Source organism: Catharus ustulatus, chromosome 1, assembly GCF_009819885.2.
Source record: "Catharus ustulatus isolate bCatUst1 chromosome 1, bCatUst1.pri.v2, whole genome shotgun sequence".
NCBI classification, from domain to species: Eukaryota; Metazoa; Chordata; class Aves; order Passeriformes; family Turdidae; genus Catharus; species Catharus ustulatus.
The window spans coordinates 47,519,321-47,543,418 of record NC_046221.1 but is presented as its reverse complement, the minus strand read 5'-3'; the positions used below and the strand labels follow the sequence as shown (position 1 = coordinate 47,543,418).

The 24,098-nt window shown below is 39.6% G+C and overlaps 1 protein-coding gene across 4 annotated transcripts in view; it reads right to left on the bottom strand.

Moving 5' to 3' along the window:
* Positions 1-24,098, bottom strand: part of LARS2 (leucyl-tRNA synthetase 2, mitochondrial) — a 98,038-nt gene that overhangs the window by 7,623 nt on the left and 66,317 nt on the right. For 2 of the 4 annotated variants that reach the window (XM_033081915.1, XM_033081937.2), the window contains exons 15-20: positions 17,119-17,222; positions 15,766-15,948; positions 13,038-13,207; positions 11,507-11,584; positions 9,395-9,506; positions 1,570-1,697 (exon numbers count right to left, since the gene is read on the bottom strand). In XM_033081915.1, the coding sequence (XP_032937806.1) occupies positions 1,570-1,697; positions 9,395-9,506; positions 11,507-11,584; positions 13,038-13,207; positions 15,766-15,948; positions 17,119-17,222 (775 nt within the window). Of the gene's footprint in view, positions 1-1,569; positions 1,698-6,625; positions 9,192-9,394; positions 9,507-11,506; positions 11,585-13,037; positions 13,208-15,765; positions 15,949-17,118; positions 17,223-24,098 lie in introns of those variants that run through there. The other 2 variants (XM_033081930.1, XM_033081923.2) reach the window with 2 other exon arrangements.

The following is a 24,098-nucleotide window of genomic DNA, read 5'->3' as shown; positions in this document are numbered from 1 at the left end:
AAAGATAGTTGGTTTTCTCAATCCCATTCCTGCAAATGCACTCTCCTGACATGGGCCAGAAATTCAGCCCAAGGCAGATGGGAAACTGTAAGAGACTGTAAGAGACTGTATGAGGCTGTAGGCAGCGGGCTGAACAGTCCGGACAAATGGAGAGATCTCTAAAGCCAGGTCTTGGAACTTGTGGTTTATTGCAAAAGGGCGTGGGTGAAAGGGCCCTGCTTGGAGCTGCCAGTTGCAGTTCAGAGGAGGGCAGTGAGAAAGTAAAGAGTAATAGAGCAAGGGGTAAGAGGGTGGGAAGAGTGGGAAGTAAGAGGTAAAAGGTAAGAGCTAAGAGGAAGAGCAGAAGCTAAGAGGTAAGGGTAAAAGCAAGAACTAAGAGAGTGAAGTTCTTGTTACAATACAATAAATCTTCTGTGTTGAATATTCTAATTTCCACTAACCAATCCAATACAAGACACAAATCCTATAGCATTTACATACACTCTATAAGAATTATTACATTACCATACTGTGTTACACTTTAAACTACTCTTTGGACCCCTTCTGCCAAGCTAGCAGGGTCTTCTCTGACCTTTAGACTTGCTCTCCAGCAAAAGACATTGCTCTATCAAGAGGGGATTACAGTAATTTCATGATTATAAGTCGCACCATTTTGACTAAAATGTTGGTCTGAACCTGGAAGTGCGGCTTATACTACAGAGCGGCCAATATATAAACGAAGTTCAGAAATTTGCCAACCCGGAAATGTGAGCCCGCAGCACTGCTGAGCTGAGCCAGTAAACCCCGCAATTCTGTTACTAATTGGCAACTTTGTGAAAGTTGCATGCGGATCCTCACTGCAAATGGAAGTGCGGCTTATAATCTGGTATGGCTTATATATGGACAAAGAACGAAAAGTTACCAACACCTGGAAGCGCGGTTTATAATCGTGAAACTATTGTACTTTCGGCAGGCCATCTTATTGTCTTTTAGTTATTTAGTAACTAAGGTTTGGTACCTCAAAAATAGCTTTCATTTCAATCTCACTCATGGTTTCCATATTCTCAGAATGATTTGCTAGGTAATCATATTTATAAAGTTTTCCTGATCCATCTTTCCCAACAAGAAACATCATTTGGCAAAAATCACAACCCAGCTTATGATTGGTTCTATTAGGGAGCCATAGCACTATTGGTACCGTAAGAAATATCACCTAATCATACATTTTTGTACAGGGCTGAGTTTATAAATGCACTGTCAAGCAAAAAATCTGGGCCTATATTTTGATTCTAGTTTAGACAGTATCATCCTTGCCTATGGCTGTTCATTGGTCAAATCTCCACAGGTACTAATATGCAGTCACTCTGAAAGGTTTATATTTTGGGCATCTCTCTTCCAGATTCACTACATCTTTTTGTTTAGGAAACCATTTTAATTACTCAGCAAAACTGTAATAGCAGCTTCTATTGTGAGCTTTCACTGAGCCATCTACTATGGGAACTGACTTCCACAAGAGAAGAAAATCCATCATACTCTGGGCTCATAACACATTACTTGGCCACTGCTGAAAGTAAATCAAAATACACTTACCAGTACAGACATCTCCACAACATCTAATGGCTGAAGGTAATCTGGGTCTACTTTGGGCCAGGGCTGATTTAGAACATCAACATCCCAGTGATGATGAGTACAAAGTTTATTCTGCATATGTGCCAAACCTGGAAAATGAAAACAGTAAAACATTCATCTGTATAGTAACCAGAACATTTGGTCTCTGGAATTTGTTTGACAAATTATATCAGGATAAAGTTGACTTTAAAAGCAAGTGCCAAAGGAGGAAATAACATTGTTTAGATTAGCATACAGCACATTATAAACAGAAAGATATACATCTTTGAAGCATTTTTTTTATACCATGAGTAAGGATATTAACAATGTGGGTACACTTTAGATTTAAATGAACGCTCTGTAACTTTGCCAAGAGCACAGAAGACCACCGCTTACTATTTTAAATTGTAATACTGCAACACAAGCTGACCTCTGTTTCTAAAAGTAAACCATAATGCTGCATTTATTTTCAATAATGCCACCAATTTGATGAGAATTTTACTAACAACTGAGAATTATAAACGATTATGACTAATTTTACCACCTGTAATATGCTGAGTAGTTTCTAAATTTGCAAGTAAAGCTACTTGCAAGATTTTCTCTATTTTGTGAAGTATTTTTTCTTGCAAATTAAAGGTGATACAAAGGAATGCCTTGCACAGCTTGCTCTCCTTACAGTTTTTACATTCTGAAATATTTTATCCTTTATTTTTAAAAATGTCTAAAATGGCTATAAGTGATCTCCTTTTATTAAACTGGCTATGGTCTTCCCAAAATAATTCCTGATTTGTTTAAGTAATAGGAAAATAGGATGCAAGTCATTCTGAAGCTGCATTCTGTAACTGAATAGAAGCTCCTGAGTGGGATTTATGTTGCTGTTTACTGCAGCTGTATGACAAAACACAAAGATTTCATTTAACAAGATGCTGTCAAATATGATCAATATTGATGGTGATTGCTCTTGCGATTCTCACGGAGCTAGGGGATTTTTAAATAAAAAGCATTCTCTGCACATGAATAAGAACATAAACGAAAACTTTTTATTATAAACACATACTTTATTCAGAACTGCAAAATGTACGTGAAATCTCATCTGGTTTAGGGAAACTCCAGCAAAAGTATAAAGAAAACTCATCAACACAAGACTCACTGGTGAGGCACTGTAGCTGTTCAAAACAGCACAACAGCAGCCATAGGCACATATCCAAACAATGCACAGTGCATACATCAATTCAGCTCGCTGGATTGTTTAGACTAATATGGTGAGTAACAGCAAACAGGGACATAAAGAGCGCGCAACTTCCTCCAGAAAAATCCACCACATTTTTGTTAGTGCTTTTTCAGACTCAGACAAAGTGCTTTGGTAAAATGACACACAGCTGTGCTATTTACTGAATGACTCACAGAGGCACACTGGGGAGGACCAATGGGAGCTATTTCTGATGGCAAGCAAGAACAGGCACATTTCCTAATGACAACAGTTATTTGTTAGGCAAATAATGTATTAAAACAGCTCAGTGGCTCTGATTCTGTGGTTTTTTTTTTTTTTTTCTTTTGCAGCAGTAGCTCAGAAACTGAGAGAGCAAAGGATATGAACTCAAGCAGAAAAAAAAGTATCTTCATATTGATGATTCATTATCACATTGACTGTAAAGAAAACAGCTGTTAGATTCTTTCCTTTTTGGCTTTTGAACATCCAGATGACCTCATTTCTTTCCAACTGATCACATACCTTGTGGAAGAAGCATGCACATGGACCACTCCTTATTTTACTATTGTAGAGAATTCTTCAAACTATTTAAAACCCACTTCCTGATATAAGAGTTTCTATCTACAAAAGCAAAACCAGGGTCACTTTTAATTCTTGTGGAGGCTGTTAGTCCTAATAAACCTACTAATAAAAAAGAACTAAAATGTATTCTGAAGCACAGTGTGAGTAAGTTCAGTGTCTTGTTACAAAATGAGCTATGATCTCATCCACAGAAAGAGAGAGTAGAAAAGTCAACAAGAACTTGTTTGAGAAAACAGTTTGACAGGAAACCAAAATGAAGGTTTTAGTTATGTTGCCTGTTTGGCTTCCTACCTTAATTCACATTTTGTAAGCTGTAGAACAGAGAAAACATCAGGATTTAGTTTGTATTTTCTAAATTCAACACACTAAACCAGAAAATTCATCATCCTGATCCAGAATGGTGATGGTCCACTTGTGAGGACCTAGAGAGAACCCTTCTCTAGCCTTCCCACTTGATTCTGAGACACTAGAAAAAACCACTGTTTGATATATTAAAAACCTATTTTATTGTCTTACTGTACTGGAAAGTGCCCAGTGAAGTGCATTTTATGAAGTCGTGTGCATTTTGCATTACATTTTTTGATATATTTTGGTTTCATGGTTATAGATTCTCTTGCAGATGCAAGACAGAAAGCTGAGTATATTTTTACTTACTGTAAGCTTTTTACTTATATGTATCCATCTGTACAGGACACATCAAAGACAATATGCGTGCTCCGTTTGAAGCCCTGATCTTGCTGTTGGATCTGCTTCAGTGGACTTTTACTGACTAGCAAGCTAATGTTAGAGCAAGATTTCCCAAATAAGTAACTCACAGCATTGGAACCCATTTTAAAACATCAAGTTAAATGAGTACTGTAGTACTGTAAATTAGTGAGTTGAGAGAAAGAGGGGACAGGACCAGTCTAACAACTTTTCAGCTCAGGGCAATGTTTTACTAGCATTACAGGAGTATTTCATAAGCATAATACTTCCCCTTAGGTATTATTTGACAGAGCAGAGCAGATTCTTATTTTAAAGAGATTTAAGAAAGAAGGCATGGGAGCAATCGTGTATCAGCAAGGTGTTAGGGACAGCAAGGTAACTCTATAGTTTTACAGAAAAATAACTGGAAAAAATGATCTGTAAAATTCCAGTATTTGTGCAGCCAGAATTATGCAGGCCAGAGGAAAAGCTGTGATTATGAAGTAAATTGAGAAAGAGCTGTCTTGTGACAAGCCCTGGAACAGAGAGGTTAAAGCACAGAAGGAAATGAAGATGGAAGTCTTAATGGGTGACAAAAGGCAGCTAATGAAAGTGTCTGAAACAATGGCAGTATCAGAGTTTAGGACTAGGGATTTTCAAACAGAAAATGTAAGGTCAGAGGGGGAAGTATAAGATGACTGTGAGGGCGGATATCCAAATACTGATAATTTTTAGTTTTAGTGAAATTGAAACAATAGAAATGTGTGTTAAATAAAACCCACCACACTAGAAGACAAAGCAGGAGCGCTTTTCAAAAAACACAGATCAGGAGTGCATAAGGGGAAGTGGAGAGACATTTTGGATGAGTATCTACTTGCTCGTGCAGCCTCTTTCTGGCATTGTTACCATGTTACTTTGTTCTTGATAAGTGTTTTAGTATTTAATGAATCCCCCTATTTGACAGATTTGGGCAAGTCACATATCTAAAATACTTTCTGCAGCTCAGGAAGAATATGTCTGTCAGTCATATAGGAACCAATCTCCTACCTCAAAGAAATAGTAACAGCTGTTTCCAAACAGCTTTGAGAAAAGCCATATTATACCATTGGTATAGTATAGAAGTAAGATGTAAAAACTCTAGGATGTGATTGCAGTCCAGCAAACTCCATATACATCCTTTAAACCTTCTTAAAACAATCTGTCTTCCTTATTTGAAAGAATTGCTCTCTTTCCTTTTACATTATTACTCTTGAAGGAAAAAAATTACAGTAATTTCACGACTACAAGGCGCACCCTTTTGACTAAATTTTTTCCCCAAACCCGGAAGTGCGCCTTATAGTCCGGTGCGCCTTATATAATGTATAAAGTTGTGACATTTGCCACCTTGGAAGTGAGAGCCGCGAGGGGGGGCGGCGCCACGGGAGCGCCGAGTAGTGATAGGGGCCAGCTGCAGGCAGGCCCAGGCACAGGGAGCAGAATGGGCAGGAAGGCAGGGGTCGGCCCCAGGCACCGGGAGCAGCGTGGGTAGGAAGGCAGGGGGTGGCCCCGGGCGGCCCCAGGCACAGGGAGCAGTGCGGGCAGGGAGGTGAGGGGCGGTCCCAGGCGGCCCCAGGCACTGGGAGCAGCGTGGGCAGGGAGGCGTTACTACTTTGTTACTTCGTTGTGCGTGGCGGCCTGAGCCAAGGGGCCACAGCTGATAGGGGCCGGCGGGGCCGCGGTGCTGTGGCCAGCAGGGCCACAGCCAATAGGGGCTGGCGGGGCCGCAGTGCTGGGGGCAGCAGGGCCACTGCTGATAGGGGCAGGCGTGGCCAGTGGGGCCGTGGCCAGCACGAGCCAGCGGGGCAACAGCCGATAGGGGCCGGCGGGGCTGCAGCCAATAGGGGCCGGTGGGGCCGCGGTGCCGTGGCCAGCGGGGCCACAGCTGATAGGGGCAGACGTGGCCAGCGGGGCTGTGGCCAGCACGGGCCAGCGGGGCAACAGCTGATAGAGACAGGCGGGGCCGCGGTGCGCTGAGCCGAGCAAGGGACGGGTGGTAGGGCAGCCGGGCTGCTGAGCCGAGCGAGGGACAGGCAGCAAGGCTGCTCTGCGGAGCCACGAGGGGAAACAGAATGGCGGCACAACGGAGCCGTGAGGGGGAACGGCACGGTAGGAGCGCCGAGCTGAGCAAGGGACGAGCGGCAGGGCAGGAGCGCCCAGCTGAGCGAGGGAACGGCATGGTGGCTCTGCGGAGCTGCGAGGGGAAGCAGCACCGCGGCAGCACGGAGCCGCAAGGGGGAGGCAGCCCCGCGGCTGTCCTGAGCCGCGCCAGCTGGCACCAGGGGCAGGCGGGAGTGCCAGGGCCCACTGCACAGGGAGGGTGCCTGGGGCTGCCTTTGAAAGCCTACGCTGATCTGTGAAAAATGTTTCCAAATTGAGCCTCTGCCAGTAAACTTCACGATCGTGGGTTTCCGTTACTAATTCGTTACTTTGTTGCACGCGGCATGGATCTTGGCGAAAAAGTGCGCCCTATAGTCCGGTGCGCCTTATATGATCTACAAAGTTGCAAATTTTGCCAACTCCCGGGAGGCACGCCTTATAGTCCGGTGTGCTTTATGGTCGTGAAATTACTGTAAACTCCAAAACATGTTTCTTACTGGATTTGAGAAGGGGGATTTCTACATTCAGATTTTCAATTAAAACTTGCAACATCAATTAGCTTTTACTTAACTCCATTCTTTCCAGAAGTCTTCTTGAGTAAGGGCTGAATACAGATAAGTTATTGCAACAGAGCTATTGTAATGACTGTTAAAATATTTCTAAGACAATGATATCTTTAAAAATGCAGAAAGTTATGTTTAATTTCAGTATTTCCTAAGATGTGTTTACCAAAGGCGTACATATCTTTCATGTGCCATCTCTAATAAAAATTTAGCAACTCACAATAAGCAGTTTCATATCCTTGTCTGAACAACAAAATACTGTACTACTACAAACAAACTAAAACCAAAAGTCTCAAATGGTGTCTGTATATTCCTTAGATACAAGGTTTCAGGAAGGAAACTGATTTCCTCATCCTGTTAGTGTTCATAAACTGCCAAGATATCAGCCGGATGAACTCTTCCCACACTCACAGGCTACGGCTGCTTTTTATGTTATTCAGTGATAAACCAGTGCATTCACTGCACAATTAACATCATCAAGCTGACACACTAAAATACCAAAAACTGTCTTCTAAGGCAGGAGAAGAACTTCTTCACACACAAAGTATCGTGGGTTGCTATTGTTGAGCATTCAAGCAGCTTCCAACAAAGAGTGGAGTCCACTGCTATAGGAGCAATTTATAGAACTAACAATATACAAACTCTTTTCCTGACCAATTTACAAAAGAGGAAGCAGCATTATCCTGACATTTAGATGCAAAGCCAAGGTACAAAAGGAGAGACTTATTCTCTCTGAGTACGGAGATAAAGCACAGACAAAACAAGGGTATTTAGAAACCTTAATTTTCATATTGAAATTATTTAAATACTAGAGCATCATCACTTATACACAACAAAGTTTGAGAAATTGGTTACATCAGAAGAGCAACAGGATTTGGTGGAACCAGAGTGCAATTCAAAATTTGGGGAATCTTTAATATGAAATCTCAATCCCAGGATGTAACTGATAGATGTTGCCTATTTAAAAATAATACAGTATTCTTACCACAATGAAGCAGTTAAATGTACACACATTCTCCTGATAAAATTGTTTAATAACTTGAGTATAATGCAATGATTACCATGCTAAAAGATACTATCATTTTCAAACTTTGTAATAAAATTCTTCAGGCAATAATCAACACTGAATTACACTACAGATGTCTTTGCACCACCCAAGTAAAATTTTATCTTTAAATGCAGAGAGAGGCTAAGGACAATACACTTCCAAATTTTATATGATTCCTTTTAATTCTTACATCAGAGAGAGATTATAATTTTCATTCTCCAGTGATTTTATTAGCAAGAAAAGACTTCTTTATCTAACATTCAAAATGCTACAGGATTAAGCTTCATGCTTGACAAGTTGTTAATTAAGACACTCTAGCACTCTTTGTCATTTTATCAACCATACCTGATAATTCTGTATTTCCTAACATGTATTAGAATTCCAAGTTCAGAAGGTACTGTATGTATGAGTAATTATCCTGGGTCTCTTCGGCCTCCATCTCAACCAATGTGTCATGCTAACTACTTTTATTTAGTATTATTTTAATTAGATGGCACATCATAGTATAAGACCAGATGGATGATGTCTGATGCCACTCTTCATTCTAGACAGTTAAGACATTTCAAAATCACTGCAAATGAAAACACATGCAAAAAAACCCAACCCACTCTCCCTACCATATCTTGTTTCCATAGGCTCTGCTTCATTACTGCTTTGAGCAAGAGTGGTCTTTCCTTGGCAATTAACATTACAGAGCCATGCCCAACACTGAAATATCATCAGTTTAGTAGTACTGCTCTACAAACACTTGATGTTTTTTGAGATGACCATTGAAAATAAAACCATTAAAACAGCATCCAAAAGCTGACATTAGGTCCAAAACCATACAGCAGTTTGTGGCCAGCCACAATGTAGAATATATTCCTACCTTCACACATGCATCTTGGCACTTTTCCCAATAAACCTTAAAATCAGTTGCTAAACTCTGGCATGCACAGCTCTTATTTCTCAGGCTTTAACTGTATCAGCACCACGCAACTTAGCCCATTTGGTATTCAGACCTATACAACTGCAGCAGGTCTTAGAAAATATACCCTGTCTACCATTCCCATTCTCCATGGCAGGTTAATTTACAGCATAGTGTCCCTTGGTCTCTGGAGCATCCTAAAAGAGTAGGATTTTTATTGAACACTCCTTTAGTCTTTTTAGTATCCAGCCCTCTGATATGGTTTGTTTTGCTTGAATCCCTGAAAGAAAATATTTGTAGTCCAACGGCTCTGACGTAGTTATTCTAAAAAGGGCTATTTCTGTCCTGGTGTTCAGCTCTTAATGTCATCCATATTCAGGAGCAGTTAGCAGCTGACATACGAATTCCTCATGAAAGTCCTATCTTGAATTTTTCTTCTATCTCCCTTTCTCTGCCTAGTTTCAAGAAATCCACCTATGTAAGCAAGGAAAAAGAAACCAAAGGCAGAAAAGAGAGATGTGGGAATGACACAAGATTCAAGTTAGTTCAACAATTATGGCAGAAGATGACAAGCTAGATAAAGAATTCAGCGGTAAGTAGCACATGTGCATGTTACAGATATTTTTACAAATTTCCTGTCCTTTCTCCTAGAATACCTACATGAAGTTTATAAATACCTTTCCACATTTCTGATGCAATGTGTGGAGCCATAGGTGCAACCATAATGCAGAGTGAAGCCAAAGCATCTTCAAATTCTGTGCTGTGGAGAACAAGAGGCCAAGGAGCTTGCTGAGGGAAAAAGCAAGGAAAAAGAAACAAACTATTAACATTCTGAGGTGAGGGCAAAGTAGTTTAATTAAGAAGAAAATACAGTAATGAAAACTAAAATTAATGTCTATGCTAAGGAGAATGTAATTTCAAAATAAACTGGAAACCTATGAAAATGGAGAATTCAAATCAGAACTCTTGGTCATAGAGTACTCTCTAACACTTGGAAGCTAATCCTAAAGCAGCTTATGAAGACCCTTTGGGATCCACTCTAGTGTAGAACTCCAAACACACACTCATGGACAGGAGTGATCCTCAAAATCATTTTGAATTGCTGCCCTTTCTAGAACTGCAACCTTAGGCAAAATCAGAACTATCTGAGAAGAAGCAAAGCACTTGTATATGACAGTCAAACTGTGCTGAATGCAGCATAGATTTTGTTGGGACAAGGTCCAATTGTACAGGATCATAGAGTGGCTTCAGTAAAGTTGAATTTAGTGACAAAGTGAGGTGAGCTGAAGGAAGCTTTGAGAATGAAAAGCACAGTGAACTCTTTTACAGTTTTATGTTCTCATTATTTTAGTAAAGTGTCTAGCTTCTTTAGTATAGAAAATGTTCAATTTCTGGCAAAAGATAAGTTGACTGACAAAATTCGAACTTCATTCCCCCATTTAACTTAACTTACACAAAAATTAAAAGAAAAGATACAGCACTAAAGTAATCAGATGAACATTTTATTTCTTTGCCTGTGTAAGAGATTACACTCCATGGCAAATTCAGCTGCTGCATTTATTTTGTAATCCATCTCTCTAATGAAAAAGCACAAAAAAATGTCAATACATGTCAGCTTATGAGAATTATTTGATGTGATGAACACCCATTCTCATAAACTATAAAATTGTCCAAAACCAGTGATTTACTTGACTGAAAATGTTGTCAGAGGGCATCTTATCACTTGTATTGCAAACTATATTTGAGTAAGTTTTAGTAACTACTGCCACTTTCAATGTTTAATCCTTGCCCACCTCTCCATTTCCTCCATTTAACTGGGAGCAAAAGAGTGTCAGCATGCTATGCAGAAATTTATTCTTCAAAGATACTGCACTGTCTTCTTTGCGCAAGAAATACCTCAGTGTTCAAGTATCTGGCTGCCTGTAGGACACTGAGTTTAATTTTTTTTAACAATCATTCCACCATGAATTTGCCCCAAATGGCTATGAGTCATTGAGTTGTTACTTTCCCAACACCATAGAGGATGCTGGACTTAAGTTTTCTCAGTACAGCACCTGTGCACAACTGACTTGACTTTTTGTTAAGTTCCTTGATTTTGCCACTAAGCACCTTGGAATCCTTAATGTATAAAATGGTAGTTCAATAAAGAAGCTAAAGCTTTCAAAATTATATTTAATTTCTGGTCTGTATCAGGTTACCATTATATGCCTGAAGGACTGGTCAACCAGATCTAAGAGTAGTAACAAAAATAATGATAATAGTTCATTATATTTCATCTATCACCACTGGCTGATAAACAGCATAATCTAAATTAAAAACCTTAAAACTGAAGTTTAAGCTTACAGCAGTTTAAGCTGTCTTTGAGGACTATGTGTCATTTTCCTTGCAAAGAATAACCCTTTTAAAATCAGAATGTTTGGTAATTCTATAATGTACTACTATACCTAGCTACCTAGACAACTTGGCGAAAATCAAGAGAACAAAGAACATAACTAAACAAAAAGTATCCTCTTCAAATTACAGAACAAAGACAAACATCAGAATCTGGTGGATCTAATACCATCAAGCTCCTCCTGCAAAGTTGTTTATATTTCAGGGTTACAGTGATACTAGAACATGCTGCTTTTGAACTGAGTAACTCAACAACACTCTTGACTTAGTAATACTGTTTATGAAGTTAATGACTTACAGAAAGCTGGACCTATAGTTCTGGCTGCTCCTGCTTTGTCGACAGATTGACAGGAGCAGTGTCTGAGAAAAAAATACCTCTATTAATGTCACATACTTACATGGAGTACATTTGTGAGGCTCATTAATCGGGAAATAGCAGCATTGAACAAATGATCCTTTGTGAAGTACTCGGTTACCTTGTATTAGAAGAAAAGGTCTGTCATTCATTAGTAATTTCACGATTATAAGCCGCACCATTTGGACTAAAATTTTGGTCTCAACCCCGAAGTGTGGCTTACACTCCGGAGCAGCCAATATATGAACATATATTGGAAATTTCCCAACCCAGAAGTGCAAGCCGTGAATTGACCACCTGCCAGTAAAACCCGGGATTGCGTGATTGTTACAAATTGGTTACTCTGTTGTGCAGCAGGGGGAGGCAGGCTCCCGCCAGCCCCGTGGGGTAGGGGGAGGCGGGGGATTGGTCCCCGCCGGTCCTGTGAGGGGAGCGGAGCTCGTGAATTGAGCACCTGCCAGTAAAACCTGCGATTGTGATTGTTACAAATTGGTTGCTTCACTGCAAACAAAAGTGCGGTTCACAATCGGGTGCAGCTTATATATGTACAAAGAACGAAACGTTGCCGACACCTGGATGTGTGGCTTAAAATCAGGTGTGGCTTATAATTGTGAAATTATGGTACTTAAAATTCTCAAACTGGGAATACTGGGTTTTTAAATTATAAACAATTACTGATAATCTCTTTCAATTTGTGAAATATATGCATCTTACCTCTTATATGAAAATCACTTTGGTATGCAAACACATATGTGCAATCACATGTGTGAGGGGGGAAATAACTATCATATAAAAATTCAACTGATTAGCTTCTCTTCTGTTTCGAGATTTAAAAAGCTCAATCAATGCTATGAAAAATTTGCATTAGTCACCCTTTATTTCCTTTCATAAAATATCTTCCATTTGTCCCTACGAGAGGCCTTCTCTCCTCTAAATCCATATATAGTGGTGAAAACTTGTTCATAGATTACAAGATTAGAAATATAACATCTGGTAAATGATCTGGAAGGTCCCTCAGAGCAGGGTCTAAAACAGAAAAAGTTTATATCCATAAAAAAATACTTGAAGTTGATTTTGCAGGTATTTATGTTTCCTTCTGAGTCTTGAATAATTGAATTGATATTAATCACAGCAGGAGACAACATGTAACAAGAGATGAACAACCACTTCAGTATTTTTTTCAAGGATATGCTAATATATTTTCACCACTGGCTTTTTTCATTCTATATGAAACAGCAGGCATGTTAATGAGGTATGAAGCAAACAGATAAAAACTTTTGTTAGGGTAACCTACAGAACTCATGTACGATTTTGTTACTTGAAATGGAGTTACTTAAATCCCATATTGATGAAACTTGAATGTCACAACATTTCACTCCTTAAATGAGGCATACATCATTTAAATAAATTCTGTCCCACAAAACTTGTAGGTAGATAAAACTATTTACATAGAGAATAATTCACTTAAAAAAATTAGCTTCTCATTTGGAGAAAAATACTTGGCTCTGTAAATGAAACATATGGTGAAGCAACTTATTTAGTCATCCAGAACCCATGGAAGTGTTTCTTTTAACCTCAGAAATCACCAGATTCTTCCGCTCCCAGATCCTTCTGGCTTCAGCCTTCTCTTTTTTATTCAGAAGTTCAGGATTTGGCATGGTTCCTGAAGTCCTTGCTTCAATAAGTTTGGTTGCAAGTGCCCAGAGGCGCATCTGCCATCTCTGAACGCCGGGCATGGCATCAGCTGAGATTAATGAAAGATTTCAAAAACAAATGTCAGTTACAAGTAAAGAATTCAACACTTTAAAGAAAAGCAGGACCAGAACTCTGGAGTTAAACATTTTAAAACAACCCTCTCTATTTTAAATGAAAGATATCAATGCAATTAAAAATGTCTTTACAAGTATTGCTGAGTTGCTTTAATGAAAAAAAAATCAGTAAGATAAAAGTATTTTTCTGCAATGACTTTAAAACAGAAAACATAGAATATTTACTAAAATCTGTAAAATAACCCAATGTTGTCAATGCTAGAATGCTCATCTTGTGTTTTAATGACTCCACAAAGCGGTTGTACGTGCTCTTAGTTTTTAAACTCATGGCAGAATACAAACATATACACAGTATGCATACACATATTTTTTCAAATTGAGAAGTTTCTTTTCCAAATTTGATTCTAGCAAGTATGTATACTTTTGTTGCTAGAGATGTGATTGTGCTAATGAGTATAGGCTTGGACACTTGGTACCCTCTTTTGAAAGAGTTTAGTTTGGGATGGGGAGACTGTGAAGCTGTTGACCTTGACCCTGAAGCATCAGTCCTACTCCATGGCTGCTCACACCACAGGAGTGAATGATGTGAAACTTGCCTTGATGTCCACCACTGAAAGGACAAGGAATCTAGTCTGAAGGGCAATCATCCAAACACTATCACATCCAGTGAAGAGAAGGATCATGACAACTGAGAACCACCATTTAACATTCTCTGAATGAAAAAATTTCCTGTAATGGCTTTGTATCGTAAAGTTTTGGTATGGAGGGGCTACAAGGACAGTTTCTCTGGGAAACTTCTAGGAGTTTCCCCCATGTCTGAAAGAGCCAGTTGAGTCCAGGAAAAAGGTAGGATAAGGAGAAAGTGTAAATTTGGTTTTAATTCTTATTACTCTAATTTTAATTTGTAATATGTTAAATTAATTTCTCAGTTGAGTCTGAGTGCATGATTGCAAATGCTGAGTGATCTCTTCGCCCTTACCTCAACCCTTTTGTTGTACTTTTCTTCCCCTGTCCAATTGAAAAGCAAAGAGTGACAGAGCAGCTCGGTGAGCACCCGACATCCAGCCCCAGGTCAAACCCAACACAACCTGCTTAAATTCTTTAATTTAAACATTCATCATTTTGTCATCATTAAAAAGTCAGAACAAATAATAAGATTCAAGAGACGCTTTTCACCTAACTCTATTTTTTTCTCCCTTGGAAATCCCCTGCTAAAATCTCCTTTTGTTCACATTTTCCAATACTATTAACATGAGATGATGCCAAAATCTTCCTTTGTATTTCTCAAGTGGTAAACAGGTTGGCTTGAATGATTAAATGCATTTTTGCTAGCATTATATGTGCTTAGCTTTCTTACAAAAGGTGTAATCACCAAGCCCTCACATATTTTGCAACTAAGATTTGGTACACACTATCCTCACAGTAATTTAATAATTCCATTTTCAAGATCAGAAAATACAGCAAAAAGATTGTGCATCACCAAATTAGCTGCCTCAGAGGGAATTGTGTACCTTTTGTAGTGTTTGGGATGCAGCTGTAAAGGCTTGATTCTGAGTGATTCATTTTTTAAAGAGACCTTTTCAAATGCCTAGCTCTCTACTGTTGTGATTAGGTGGTGATAGAAAGCCAGCTGAGAACTCATAAAGCCCACTCCTCCAATACATACCACAGTGCAATAATATATAAAGGAACACAAATGAAAATAAAATGTGACAGACACAACTGAAGAGAAGTTTAGTGCAGGCTGAACTAAGTGGCAAGTACTTAACAAATGAAAGAATGAAGAACTACACTTTTTGAAACCAGTAATGGAGTGTTCTATTAAAGCCTGATGCGACAGGAAGGTGAAATGGAAATGAATATATAAGACTATATTAAAATGTATGTACCACAGTAGATAAAAGAAACTAAGACCTGTCAGTATGAGGAATTGCATGATAGGAGTAAATAAGTGCACAGGAAGGTAATTCTTAACTTTTTCAAAAGTAAGCTTATAAAAATGTCATATCTAGAAATATTAATTACTAGGAACTCTGATTATCTTCTGAGATTCTTCTGAAAACTATTTCATAGACCAGCTTACAAAAGCCATTGCATGTGTGTTAATAAATGGAAATAACAAAATATTGTGAAGTTTTATCTGTAATCTGATATAATTAGAAAAAAGTCTATTACAAAGAAAAAAAAATTTCTTTATCAAGTTAATAAATCATTGCTAATTAAAAAAAAAGACAAAGAGGTCCAAGTTTTAAGAAGAAAATACAACTTAAGAAGTGGTTCTCTTATGTTCTTTTAGCTTATAAGAGGTAAGGTGTTTGCAATAGTCTTGCAAGTTTGCCTCTTAGTGACAGCTTTGTGACCCTCTCTCCTTTAAAAGAAACAAGCAATTAAACCTGTTTATTATACTTTTTGATTAATTTTTTCCAAAACTTGGGCATCAAGAACTGTATTAATTTTGTGTTTAAAATATTAATATTGAGAAAAAAAGAAACAAACCCACAACAAAACCAACTACAAAAACAATCTGACTTACTTTTAGCATCCCACAGAATGTCTTGTTCCGGAGGAGCAGCAAACAGAATGTAAAGACGCAGGGTGTCAATGCCATACTCTTTCACTATTTCCTCAGGGTCTATTCCATTGTGCTTAGATTTGCTCATTTTTTCCCAAGCAACTTGGAGCTTCTCACCAGTTTTTAGGTGAACCGGTTCATTTCCTAAATATTAAGACATACAAAAACTACTGAAACAAATTTTGCTCGCTTGTAACAGCAACCAATTTTGTTCCCTAACCATGCTCCAACTATTGCTAGTGTTTGGAGTTCTTTTTCCAAAATAGCTTAAAGAGGAATGCCACCCATTCCAAACAATCTTTTCCCTTCCAGATTTTTCCCGTGTTAATAACACAAATAATATCCTAAAGCTTCCATCACATCATGACAAAAAGTTTCCTATTATTTGGAAGCTGTATCTGCCATGCATCCGAAGTGCTGCCTTGACAGCTCCTGATATTTAAGCTATTTTATAACCGTAACATTTAAAACTTCCTAGATAGGTGTACTGATTTAATACAATTCTGACCTGTACTTAGCTTTTGCAAACACCAGATTTATAGGTTCCAATTGCAGTAAGTTATCCTCAAAAAGAATATGTTTTCTCTTGCATGAATTTAGAGACAAGAGTGGGGCATTTACACTGAAAAAGGTGCAACTGAGTAAAACATGCTGCTAAAAATCCCAAATATTTTCTAGAAGAAAATAGGGTAGCAGAGAGTGGCAAAACTTTAAAAGGTGGGTTGGTTGGTTGATTGATTTTTAACTGTCTTACAGGGTTTGTATCCAATGAAAACAAGGATGTATGAGAGGAATGCTTAAGAAAGGCAAGTATGACCAAACCAATTTTGTTGCTACAGGTGACATAGCAATGACGGGTCCAGCTTATGCAGTGAAGGCTTTGCAAAGAACTTAAGAATGAGCACTGTTTCCTATAAGTTTTATACCCCTAACATCTACTGAATACACTTTCACCTGTGTCAGTTTTGCAGTAATGTTTTTGTAGATTGTTTGTTTGCTGGGACTAACTGGCTCCATTCAGCAGGCTGCTGAGCGCTGTCTTAGCAAAACTGACTTTTGATCTTTTGTACTACACTGGAGCCAAAATAATACCACAGCACTGTTTCTGTATTTGGATGCAATTAAAAGCTGCTGTATTAGTAGGATCTCTGTGTACTCAGCAGTACGTGTGAAACCAAAACTCACTGGAGAGAAGTTGTTCTCCAGTTTAAATATTAGAAGGACTAATTTTCTCTTCCAAATTTTTCTAGAACTGAAGCAGTCCCTGGCTTTAGGGATGCACCTATGTTGATTTTTCCATGCAGTTTCTCTTACCAGTGAGATCAACTTCCTCTCTCTTCAAACACTGGCCTGTTGTTGGTAGTCTGAATGTCTGATTCTTGATAAGACCTTGAACCAAGAGCTTATGGAAAGGCTCCCTAAGGACGGAAGGAAAAAGAAATTTCCCTGTTGAAAAGAGCTGTCAAAAGCATACTTTATGATAAGCCTCAAGTGTTGAGCCAATCAGGCACAATTTTTTAATGAAACAAGAATTTCAAGTTGACTATACATAAATAGCTGTCACCTTAGAAAGAGTATTTTATGCATTGATTCATGGTGGTTGGCTGGCAAGTCTAAGTATTTATTTGCATTCTGCTCACATTCTTGCACCCTGATTTAGTATTAAGTTATTCTATCACTTTTCAAATTAGCATATGGATAATACACAGAAGTTTCTTGGCCAACAGTACAATTTCCCTAACTTCAAGTTGAAGTTCTTGTGTAAAAGCATTAAGTACCTGGCCTCATTGTCTTATAAATATTTAGTTCTAGCTTCTCTCTGAGGAGCACAGGATTTTGAACAAATAAAAATGTTGTTGCACATTTCTTTCTATAAACAGATAAGAAAGTTTCTCTAACATAAGTACCCACATGCCTTTCCCCTTTATAGAACTAGCCAGGAAGGCCTAGCTATGAAAAAGTACACTAGAAAAAGGGCAATGCTGCAAAGTTCATATCTCAGTGCATGAGTTTTTTAGCACCTTACTTTTCTTGCAAAATTTAGATCAGGGAGAGTAAACTCCCATGAAATGAGTATATGACAGGACTAAAAAGAGCCTTGAAAGGCAGCAGTGCACTCAGAAAGAAATAAACTCCAAGTAAACACTGCTCTGGTTGACACACTATTGTGGCTCCCTCCTTCAATGACCTTGCATTTCTAATGCATTGAGTCACATGTCTGTTCCTTTTTAGTGGGAAAAAAAGGCAACAAAATTTATCTCTAAAGCTTTTGATTCCAGCTCAGTCGAACAGGAATGCAAGGCAGCTCTAACACAGCTTTAAAAACAGTAAGGGCCAGGGAAGGAGGTATGGACCCAGTCCCAGAAAGCATGTACAGTCTGGAAGCCTTCTCATGGGACCCTCCAACACAGGGACATCAGTGACCATTATTTTGCAAGACATGATCATCAGCACAATACTGACTTGCAGCTCCTAATATTTACATGTGTGCACAACATTAAACATTAAATATAAATTTTCTACACTTTTACCTAATGAAACCTCAAATGTGTACAAAACAACTTATGTGAAAAGGATACATTAATCCTATTACCTTTTTTTTTAAAAAGCCAGAGTATATCCATCTAAAAAAGAAGTAGTAAAACCAGACTTCCACATTTCATTTCACTTCTACAAAAAAAAAAATCATACTCCAAAACATGATTCACTATTGAGTTAATATAGTATTTTAAATTACTAAGAAATAGAAATTACATGACAATTTATCTCATGATTTAAAACAAAGTCATTTAATAATACAATTAAAGTATTGTTAAATTACCTAACAATTAGGCATGTTTCTATCATATTAAAGCAGGTATCTTCAAGTACTAGTCCTTAAACACTTTTGGTGACTGAAGTAAGAAGATACTTGGAAACAAAACAATAAACTGGGAGAGAAAGTGTCAGGCTTCATATTTTATCTTCAACATGTTCAAGTTTGAACATGAGTTTCCTTCCTTGCATATTATGCATACTTATAAATATTGTGCAAGTACTGGCACATATTGATGTATCAGTCACAAAGAAGTATGAGTCTCTGCCACGCCACCTGGTTTTATCAACAGTGTTAAGTAAGAGCAGCAACTCAAGCATCTCTATAAATATTTTGTAGACAATACTTAAGATGTTGACTGAAAAAACCTTGTTGCTTAGATGTAAAGGAACTTAAGGGAATGAGAACTGAAGTCAAACTTGCACAGTAAAATGAAGAAGAACTATTTCTAAAATAGGGTGCAAAAGTAATCTAAAATACAAAAAAAATAAAAATTATCCAAGTGAATTAGAAGGTAAAAACTGGGAACAAAACTTTGTAACCCTATCAACAATACTAATGGGAAAATGCTTCAGGATAAAACAGTTTATGATACATTACTTCTGTCTCTACAGAGACATTACACCACTGGGAAAAAAAATTCTCTCCCTAACATTCAGTACTTCAGTCTGTTAAAGATCTCAAACAGTTACTAAAATAGCTACACTTCCTGCTATCAAAAGTAAAGCTAATGAGGTAGCCAGATCATCCAAATCAGATAGGGCTCTCCACTGGAAGTGATTTTTCAACGAACACTTATTTTTAATGACAAAGAGTTAGTTCAGATCATACACCAAGTTACTAAAAACTGAATGCAGGAACAAGCATTTCTTATTTTTGTTTATGCTGACAGAGGCTAAAAAATGCAATACAAAATACATTACCAAGTATGGGGAAAAAAAACCCGACCATGTGGGAGACCACAGAAGTATGGAGACATGCCCAAAATGAGAAAGCCAGAACCCATCTGCTTCAGACAGGCCTCTAAACCAAATTGAGCCCTGCACTGAATGAGTGATTTTGGCTGTGTTGTGATGGCTCCATCTCTTGTTCACATGCAGAGTTACACTTGAATTCATGTTAATAAAACTGCACACCTCAAACATTTTCCTTCAAAGGCAGGGATGCACTTTTTGGCTGCGTAAGGGAACAGCCAAGCACTGCAGCACAGGGATGATGCAGTTCTGGCCCAAATACCGCAGCACTCAGTCATGGCATCATAAATACTTCCTGATCCAAAACACCGAGAATAATGAAATTAAGCCGTTTTCAGACACACTGACATTTCTGGCACAGAAGAGGTGTCTGGAGTTCCTTTGAATGCTTGGTCATGTTTCAGATTGTAGGTGTAATGGAATGGGATAGGCCTTCACCTGCCTATGAAGTTTGTTTGTACTCATGCTGGAGTATCTGCGCTGAGACCGTGCCCATATTACAGCTTTTGATCATGTTGTACATCCCACCTACAAAGTGTGCCTGACACCTCTGAGAAGGATCAGCTGTGCTAGCCATGAAGTCTGTAATCCATCTTTTCCTTTCTCTAATGCTCATATACAGGTCAATCTATGAGAGAGCGATCTCTCTATGTACATAGAGACCATGCAATGGATGGTAGGGCAAGCATGACAGACAGATCAGGAATTCCTGCTCAGCGCCACATTCTCAATTTCTTTGCTTTGCTTTGTGCAGGGTGAGCAGCAGGACTTTCAATCCTGGCTGGAAGAACTCCGTGGAGATTGCCACAGTGATAAAATAGTGAATTCAGAAGAATGGATAGCCCTACCAAGGGAGCTCACTGCATGTATTTGCACCCTGCACCTTTAGAAAGGCTGAGAGAGCCCAAGTGCTGTGCCCTGGAGTGAAGACAATACTAGGTCAGTCACTATCAGCTGAGACCAGGGGGCTGTGAAACCTGCTGTTAGATACAGCTGGGCAACCCTGTGGAGGTGACTGAAGGATGTGGAAGCTGCAAATTTTAGGCAAAACAAAAAAGACAAAACAATATTGAATGTTCAACATTCCACACAGTTAACAACTGAGTGCTTTTGCTTAAATTCAGCAAAAGTGATAAGGTCCTAAATTAATGCAGAGAACCTGTAGCATAATTCCTTCACAGAATAAGCTACTTCTGTCACATACATATCTTCTTTTATTCTGTAACTGAGTAATGTGAAAAATAGTGCCTTCTTACTCAGCAGATTTGCCCTCTATCAGACTCAAATCTGCTGACTTAATGGCAACAATAAACTTTTTTATAGCTTTATAATCCTTCAGGGAGAATGTGCTAGATTCCATTTCCAATTATTCATCAGACAGAACTGACTACTGAAGTCTAGGGCAGAACCAGATTCTGTGTAACTTGTACTTGCATAGCTGAGCAGCTGTAACGGAGAGTGTCAGCACACGCCTGCCATGGTGCCATGGTGGATTAAGCTGGAACAGAGGAGGAGTTTTCTGTCCCCAGCTGCCTACCTGGCCCCCCTCCCAGCAGTGGTCACAGCTGGGAGGGCTTGCTGCCTTGTGAATTATTTATAGAACCAATGCATTTTACAGACCAGACTGCTAGAACAAATTGACATCAATTTGGGCTTAATCTGATATCAAATGTATGAATACCCAGAGGGTACTACTTATTCTGCCTTGTCATTACTGAAAAATGGAGCAGCATTTCTTTCCCATTGTCTCCAGTCCAATGCATTAAAAAAATAAAAGATCATGCCTCATCTTTAGGGGATATTTAAGCTATATTGACACCTTTACAATTTTAAATGCCTACAAACACTGCATTTTCAATGAGGGTATGTGTGTCTGTAAATGCCTATTTTGTACATGCTGCCTACAATATTTCTGTAATAACCATGACATCATATTTGGAAAGATTGCTTTGAAAATGCAAACTACAGGAATTTTAATTTCTGTTTTCAACCAGATTATTATATTAATAACCATTAAAGATAATTAAAGACTATCCAGAAATATTTCAATGGATTTGAAAGTCACAGGATAGGAGCTAAACAATGAAAATTTCCATAAAGAAAACATATTAAAATGAGAAGCTACTACAGATAAGTAGGGGAATCATAAAAATTTTTAAGGATGCTAGATAACACTTTAAATGGTGGCAGCTCTTGTTAACTGAGATATAACAATTTTATTTATTTAATCTGTGAAAAAGACCTAAGCTACTGGAGAAAGATTGAAAATGCACAAGAGGGCAGTGTTTTTTAACATTTTAGTGTTTTCCCTCAGAGCTGTGGGCTTTGACATCATGACTTCGAGCTTCCTAACAATTAACCTGTTGTTTCTGATTACACTTTTCAGATCTTTCAGATCAGCTCTTGAGAAGTTCAAACAGAAGACTAAGCAAGAGAAGCTTCTGACTAACTAAAACATTTAAAATACACGGTAATATTTATAAAGGAGTTATGATTTCCATACTAAACTAAAATCCTGGTTTGACTTAATGGCTTCAAAGCATCTAATGCTTTACCTTGCATAGAGCTAAAGCAAGTGAACAATTTTGTGCATGATGAAGAATTTGTTATAGTCATTTTGCAGTCTGAGCACAGTCTAAGCAGTTCATACACCCAGCCTTCGGGGCAATGCTGTAACAGATCTTCATATGTGCAACAGATCTTCATAGTTCTTGAGATTGTATATGGTGCCAAAGGAATTCTCCACAGTCTTGCAAACTACTTCTACAGAAAGCAATTTTAATTTTCTTCTGCCATTGTCACTAAACATAGTCAGTGCTTCTTAAGGATTTTATTTTCATTGAAGGTAGTTTTCTTCAGCAATTTACCATATTTAGACCAGGCTACACTATACAACTTTTGTGCTACTGCTCTGTCACACCAGAGTGGGAACAAAACACATTCCAAAGCAATGTAGCTACAGAATCATAGTCCTTAGAATAATGCAGGTTGGAAGGGACCTTTGGAAGCCAGTTGGTGCAATTCTTTTCTCATATCAGACCTAACTTCAGGTTGTTCAGGGTCCTGTCCAGCTGTGTTTTGAAAATATGCGATGACAGAGATGCCACATTGTCTCATCACCTTCCCCACCAAAACTGTACTCCCGTCCAGCTGAACTTTGCTGCAATCTGTGACAGTTACAGTAATTTCATGATTACAAGCCACACTGACTATAAGCCGCATCTCCGGGTGTCGGCAACATTTTGTTCTTTGTCCATACATAAGCCGCACCTGATTATAAGCCGCTCTGTCATTCACAGCGAGGACCCGCGTGCAACAAAGTTGCCAATTAGTAACAGAATCGTGGGATCGTGGGGTTTACTGGCTCAGCTTGGGCCATGTGGGCTCGGCCCGCTCGGGGCTGCCGACGGGGCTGGGTGGCCCAGCTCGGTGGGGCCGGTGGCCGCTGCCACCGGGTTTGCTCGCCCTGGCCCTGCCCAGTGGTGGCAGGCGGGGATGGAGCCTGCCAGCACCCGCTCCCACGGCGGCAGGAGTGAAAGGAGCCCCCCAGCTGCCGCGGCGGCAGGCGGGGGCGGAGCCTACCTGCTCCTGCGGCAGCAGGCAGGGGCGAGAGCCCCCCACTTCTGCCCCGGGCCACGGGGATGGCAGCAGGGAGGCCCCTGCCTCTGCCCTGGGCCACAGGGATGGCAGCACGGAGCCCCCACCTCCCTCTCGAGCCACGGGGATGGCAGCACGGAGCCCCCACCTCCCCCCCGAGCCGCAGGGATGGCAGCACAGAGCCCCCACCTCCCTCCCCCCCGTGCTGCCAGCACAGAGCCCCCCACCTCTGACCCGGGCCACGGGGATGGCAGTATGGAGCCCCTGCCTCCCTTCTGAGCCGTGAGGATGGCAGCACGGAGCTCCCCGCCTCTCCCCTGGGCTGTGCTGCCTGAAGGAGGGAGCCCCCTGCCTCCCTCCCCACCCCGCGCTGCTGGCACGGATCCCGCCTCCACCCGCCGCGCAACAGAGTAACCAATTTGTAACAATCGTGCAATGCCGGGTTTTACTGGCAGGTGCTCGGCTCGGCACCTCGGCTGCACTTCCGGGGTTGGAAATTTCAGAAAATTTTTCACATATTAGCCGCTCCTGAGTGTAAGCCGCATTTCCGGGGTGGGAATAAAATTTTAGTCAAAATGGTGTGGCTTATAATCGTGAAATTACTGTATTCCTTTCCTTTGTCTGTACATCTCCGAAAAGAGGCTGGCTCTATCTTCTCTATAAACCTACTTTAGGTAGCAGTAGATAGCAGTTACATTCCCTCCTTAGCCTTCTCTTCTTCATGGGGAACATACTCAACTCCCTTAGCCTCTTCTTGTATGTCATATGCTCCAACACCTGACTATTGTAGTGTTCCTCCATTGGACCCTCTTCAGCTTGACAGTGTACCTCAGACTGGAGTGAGAGCCTCAAAACTAGACACAGTATTCCAGTTGTTCCTGAATGATGAGCAGAGATAACCAAAACTG